Genomic DNA, 7,236 nt, shown 5'->3' on the forward strand with positions numbered 1-7,236 from the left:
GATACCCCAGGTGGGCACAGAACAGATAGTCCATTGTGTAGGTTCGCACTTGACTACAAACTATCAAGTAAACTGAAAAAATTTGCAAAATTTTCTATGAGAAAAAAAAAAACTTGAAAAAATTAGTTGTTAATATTAAGTTCTAAGGTGTTCTGTTGGTTGGCATTTATATCACAGTAAGATATTATTTGATGGTTATCAGTGTTATTACCTGTTACAATCATTATCCATGCCAGTTATTGTTTGTTTACAGGAAGTGCGATGCTTATCAAACGTGATGTTTCAGTACCAGTATGGAAGTATAGTGAAACGCGCGTATCATATATCCTTGCTCAGAGCGCTCAAGACAGAGTATCTTGCTCCTAAGCCTAATGCTTCAAGCTTACCATAAACAAACGTATTGAGAAAATTGATTTCAAAATATCAGTACTTTAACTTTAAAAACAAAGCAGTTTCTTCTCCAAATACATTGGTTAATCCTTCATATAAACATCTCATGTTACTCCTCTTGTAATACAATATACATATACAATTCAGAAATCGAATACTTCCTTAAATTATTAATATCTGTATCGTATTACTGTCCCAAATATTCTCTTCAAAATGATTGAAATTCTGAAACTACTTTCCAAAAACCAAGCTGCTGTCTATTGTTCAAACTGTGTATGTGATCCGTTTACATAGAATAAAAGTCCGTCTGCCTTTATTCGAGTAGGGATCAGCGAAGGAAGATGTGATACGTAAGGCTTAGCTAATCAAATTACCGCCCTTACACAAAAGCTTAGTAAGATTGCATCGAATACGTTCTACTTGGAAACACGGCGAATGAAGGTCGATTATAGCACAGGATAACTTATAATTTATCTAGTTTACACACGTCAAGAAATCTGTATTGTTGCGGAAATACTTCAATAAAAGAGATGTTTCACCTTGAATCATCTAATCGCGATTTATAAAACCTACATATCTACAATACCAAAGCCAAGTAATCCATGATTTGACTAGCATTAAAGCAAAATCACATACAGAAGGTTACTAAGCTGTTCTTCCCACTAAAGCCTTTATTAGTGATGGAATTGGCTTCATTTTCCCAGAGATTTACTAAGAATCGCTGATTTTCTGATGCAAAAGATTTTACTTTGATTTGTCTATGACATTTCTTAATCGCAATAACTTCTTCTCAAAATCATTACTAAACTATCTCTAAGTGCAATAGTTCATCACATAGTATGTTAACAATTTAACCTTCTTAGATGATATATTTTTCTATGAGTAATTAACACACCCGATGCTTCCTCGAAAGTTAACACATCTGATGTCTTCTTGAAGGTTAACACGTGTAACGTCTCCTTGACAATTAACACATCTGATATCTCCTCGACAATTAACACATCCAATGTCTTCTTAAAAATTAACATTTCTGGTGTCTTCTTAACAATTAACACATCTGATGTCTTCTTAAAAATTAACACTTCTGATGTCTTCTTAACAATTAACACATCTGATGTCTCCTTGAGATTTAACACATCTCATATCTTCTTGACAATTAACGCATCCCATGTCTTCTTGACAATTAACACAACTTATGTCTTCTCGATAATTAACACATCTGAGGTGTTGTTGACAATTAACACTTTTAATATAGGAGTGTAACAATAGGAAAGTAGAAGAAGAAAAAGCAGGTCTGAAGCAATAAAAAGTGCTCTAAACGTTTGTTCGTCACTTATCTAAAGTGAATCTAAACTAAACGTTTGTTCGTCACTTATCTAAAGTGACTCTAAACTAAACTGTTTGTTCGTCGCTTATATAAAGTGACTCTTAACTCTATATTTTATTGCCACTTTCCGAAGCGGCGATGCATTGTTTTTTTTTAATTTATAAGAAAAATCAAGTTACATGTTATTGTAGCTACGATATGGAATACATTATGATATAGAATACAATACTATATAGAATACACTATTATATAGAATACAATACGATATAGAATACACTATGATATAGAATACAACTATTATATAGAATACAATACGATATAGAATACACTATGATAGATACAATATGATATAGAATGCACTGAGATATAAAATGCTCTATGATATAAAATACACTACAATATAAAATACACTACGATATAATATACTCTATGACATAGAATACACTATGATATAAAATATGCTACGATATAAAATACACTACGATATAAAATACTCTATGATATAGGATACACTATGATATAAAATACTCTATGTTATCGAATACACTACGATATAAATACACTATGATATAGGATACACTACGATATAAAATACTCTATGATATAGAATACACTGTGATATAAACTACTCTATGATATAGAATACATTATGATATAAAATACACTTGTATTTTTTCCAACAGAAGCGATATTATTAAATTAAATTATTTGTAATCGATCAAAATGCCTGAGGTTGCTGTTCTGATCGTGTATTAGTTAATTCAAACCTTCTGGTTTTTATTTCTAAAGTTACTTTCTATCTCTTTCATATGTAGCCTTGGAATAAGTTCGATGAAGGAGGCACACGCGAGGGTTCAACAACGTCAATAGCATTACACACTAGAACACCAAGGTCACGTGCTCTCTGACGTACCTTAAACGTCATCAGTAACACATAAAAACCCTGGCTTGTTGGCAGCGTAAGAAGCAGTGTGAATCAGTAGATCTTCTAGAAGCAGCGCGATATTATGGCAACTATATTAAGCCCACTTTTCTAAATCACTTGGCACAGTTGTGTTAGAGGTCATATCACGCACTGCGGGTAATCAGCTTGTAAACTCTAACTAGTTTTCTCTCCTTGCATTTACCCTCATGTTCTTCAGCTTACTAACTGTGGATGAATCTCTTACAATACTCTATTCCATAATACATAAGTTGACGATACAGTGAAAACAAATAAACTTGCAAGAAGAATATCAATATTTGAATCTGAAATCAGTAACTTTTGGTATGTAAAAGAAAACCAACAACAACTAATATCCAAGATGGCTGACATTATTCCTCGTGGTACAGAAAGTACACTTTATTTCATTCCACCAACTGATGCAGTCCTTATAACTCTGATTCCTGCAGTAAATAACGAGAGCGACAATGAAAGTGATATGAACTTTGGTCCAAAGAGAGACCCATTATCCACAGTAATTCCTATGACCCTGATTTATGCGGTTATTCTACTTAGTGGAATGGTAGGCAACATTTGCACGTGTGTGGTCATTGCAAGAAACAACTATATGCACACAGCCACCAACTACTACCTCTTCAGTCTGGCAGTGTCTGACCTTCTTCTGCTACTGTTGGGTCTTCCACAAGAAATGTACCAGTTGTGGCAACGCTATCCATACGTTTTTGGAGAGTATTTCTGTGTCCTTAGGGGCTTGACTTCAGAGACCTCTACCAATGCTTCTATCTTGACCATCACGGCCTTCACTGTGGAGCGGTATTTGGCCATCTGTCATCCACTCCGAGCCCACACAATGTCAAAGTTGTCTAGGGCAATCATGGTCATCGTGGGTATTTGGCTACTCAGTGCGTTATGTGCTGTTCCTCTGGGCATACAATTTGGCATTGTCCAGGTCTTTTGTACTTTGAAAAACCCTCTGAACCACGCTTTCGAGATATCCACTTTTCTTTTCTTCATCTTTCCGATGACGCTGATAACTGTGTTGTACATACTTATTGGGATGAAACTAAGAAGGTCCACAGGACTGGACCACAGCGAGGACAACTCCAACAACACAAATGGAGTGAAGTCAGAGTTGAAGCAATCTGTGAAACGTTCTACCTATTCTTCCCGCAGAGCTGTCGTGAAAATGTTAGGTGAGCAGTCTTCCCTTTATTTATTTATAAATAAGACTTTGCGTAATATATATATATATATACTTGTTTCATCATTTAGAATAACCACTCCTAATAATATGAGGCTCAATATACGGTACTTTTTCTTTCGGTGTAGTATCGCCAATGTCTTTGAAATTGTTACGTTGCTAAATTTCATTTTGTTTTTCTCTGATGACCAAATCAATTAATGCAGAGTTTTAATGACATCCTTGTATTACGATAGATTTATAGAAAGCTCGTGTACCCTCGTTACTGGTTGTAGGTGTGTCGCCATCTAAAATTTTCGAGTATCATAGCAATTAATTCAAATACTTGGGCGAACTAAATGTTTTATACTTCAAGTTATTTTATTTTTCACGTCTCTCTCTCTTTTTTTTTTTTTTCAAAGAAGGGGAAATAATTTGTTAACAATAGCACGTGCTTTAGTCATTAAACTATTTAATTCTATACATTATGGATCACGAACAATTGACGTGTTTTATACGTCAGACAATATTATTGAACTATAGCTGTTTATGACAAATAACTACTTTATAAACCAATCAAGAGAAAGCTCATACAAGAGTGTTCAGCTAAACTGTAGCCTCTGGAAAAGGTAGCAATTTGATCACTGTTCGATCTTGTTAAATGTATTAATACGATCACTGTTCCATCTGGATAAAGATACCAATAAGATCCTTGTCGATTTGGATAAAAGTATCAATACGATCACTGTTCGATCTAGATAAAGATATCAGCAAGGTCATTAATACTTCTGCGAAAATATATAAACAAAATCATAATTTGATTTGAGAAAATATATGATTAATAACAACGAGATCACCATTCAGGTGTCAGATGAAAATAATGTTATCATAACATTTTACTTGTTGCTGATCTTAGGCCCAGGTACATGATTAAAATAATTATGTACCTGGGTCTAACTTGTTCAACAAAGATGTATTTTCAGCGTGTTTAAATAATCATGTTCCTGGGTCTAATTTGTTGAACAACAATGTAGTTGCAGCCTGTTTAAATAATTATATACTTGGGTCTAATTTGTTGAACAACAATGTAGTTACAGCCTGTTAAAAAAACAGACTGCAACTACATTGTTGTTCAACAAATTAGACCCAGGAACATGATTATTTAAACAGGCTGAAATTACATTGTTGTTAAACAAGTTAGACCCAGGTACATGATTATTTAAACAGGCTGTAACTGTATTGTTGTTCAACAAATTAGACCCAGGAACATGATTATTTAAACAGGCTGAAATTACATTGTTGTTGAACAACTTAGACCCAGGTACATGATTATTTGAACAGGCTCCAACTATATTGTTCAACAGATTAGATCTAAAAACATGTTTATTCAACCGGGCTCCAACTATATTGGTATTCAACAGATTTGGTCGATAAAATGTTATTTTAAACTTTTAAAACCATAACTTTTAATGTATTGTACTGCACATCTAATTTGAGTTTCAGAGAATGTTTTGTTTCCCATCATTCAGTCAAACTGACGACTTCTGATATCGTGCGAAAGGCTTTTTAAGTATTGTGATTTGTGGGAGGCAAAAGATATATTTAAAATGATATTTTTACATGAAACTGATTTTGAATCCATAATGTGCAAATTAGTGTGTGAATAAAACTGCAGATTGCGTAACTCTATGCTAAGTACATTCGTTTCTAATGCTTAGCTAGGCTTCGGCATGTAAACAGTAACTTTTAAATGATAAGGCTACAACAATGTTTTTGTTCAATATAGATCCAAAAACATGTTTAGCCAAGAAAGTTTCAACTCCATTGTTATACACTATCGTTCACCAGACTGCGAGAGAATCCGATTTTCGTCTTCAACAGCCCGGATGCTGCTGTTTATAAATGCACTCTCTGTTATGAAGGTGGTGATGATCTGAAGAAGAACAGCATGTCAATCAGAATAATATACCTCCTGATATTACCAGTATTTCTGCACTACATATGATAATGATGTTATTGATAAGATTTTTAGAATGGTTACTTGATTCTTTTCTATTGTTGTGTATACCAACAGAGCAATAATCTGAACATTTTTAAAGATATTATTATCCTGGAAAGAAGACCACAAATGGTGTATGTAATGCCTTGTGTGTTACATTATAGACGTGAATATTTATAGACAGAATGCCTTGTGTGTTACATTATAGACGTGAATATTTATAGACAGAATGCCTTGTCTGTTACATTACAGACGTGAATATTTATAGACAGAATGCCTTGTCTGTTACATTACAGACGTGAATGTTTATGGACAGAATGCCTTGTCTGTTACACTACAGACGTGAATATTAATAGACAGAATGTCTTGAGTGTTAGATTATAGACGTGCATATTTATAAACAGAATGCCTTGGGTGTTACATTACAGACGTGAATATTTATAGACAGAATGCCTTGTGTGTTAAATTACAGACGTGAATATTAATAGACAGAATGTCTTTCGTGTTACATTACAGAAAGGGAATATTTATGGACAGAATGCCTTGGGTATTACATTACAGACGTGAATGTTTATAGACAGAATGCCTTGGGTGTTACATTACAGAGATGAATGTTTGTAGAGAGAATGTCTTGGGTGCTTCGGCACAATCTCGACTGAAGCTTCAACAGACAGACAAGCATAGATTCCCTTGAGTACGGTTTGTCACGTTGATCAAACAAACACGCTCTATCCAGCCTAATGAAAGCAATACTGCCTGTAAAAAAATCGGTTCCTCAGAATCTGTCGCTACTGTAAGAGAGGTATTAATACTTTTATTTACAAGCTTCCTGCCTTTGCCTTCAGATACAATGGTTCAGCAGTAGGTAAATGAAAGGAAACAACATATACAGATTCTTTTTCTTATCGTGTAAACATCATGACTACTGTGATACTGTTTACAGTGTTAAACATGATATTCAGTTGTTATATTTTGACTGTTGTCGCGCCTGTTTCGAGTTTTATTATCTAGAATATTTTATAAAGACGTACGAATTTTAAGAGAATAATATCTTTTTTATAATAGCCATTGTGATAACTGGCTGATTTAAAAAGCAGCTTTCGCAACAAAAATGGTTTTATTTCACTTTAACTGTCGGAAGCTTCCCTGTATAAGTTGTCACTTCAGAGTGTCTGCCAGCATACTCTGTAATCTGTACACAATCAACACAAAAAGCATAACTTTCTAGTTTTACTTCGTCTTACTACGACTTTAACTGTTGGAAGCTTCCCTGTATAAGTTGTCACTTCAGAGTGTCTGCCAGCATACTCTGTAATCTGTACACAATCAACACAAAAAGCATAACTTTCTAGTTTTACTTCGTCTTACTACGACTTTAACTGTTGGAAGCTTCCCTG

The 7,236-nt window shown here is 34.1% G+C and overlaps 1 protein-coding gene across 1 annotated transcript in view; it reads left to right on the plus strand.

The window, feature by feature from the left end:
* Positions 1–2,711: 2,711 nt before the first annotated feature.
* Positions 2,712–7,236, plus strand: part of LOC106458475 (pyrokinin-1 receptor-like) — a 65,960-nt gene continuing 61,435 nt past the window's right edge. The window contains exon 1 of the mRNA XM_013917996.2: positions 2,712–3,853. Within this exon, the coding sequence (XP_013773450.2) occupies positions 3,022–3,853 (832 nt within the window). The 5' untranslated portion in view covers positions 2,712–3,021. The remainder of the gene's footprint in view (positions 3,854–7,236) is intronic.

The sequence above is a fragment of the Limulus polyphemus genome, unplaced genomic scaffold, assembly GCF_000517525.1.
Source record: "Limulus polyphemus unplaced genomic scaffold, Limulus_polyphemus-2.1.2 Scaffold468, whole genome shotgun sequence".
Taxonomy (NCBI): Eukaryota; Metazoa; Arthropoda; class Merostomata; order Xiphosura; family Limulidae; genus Limulus; species Limulus polyphemus.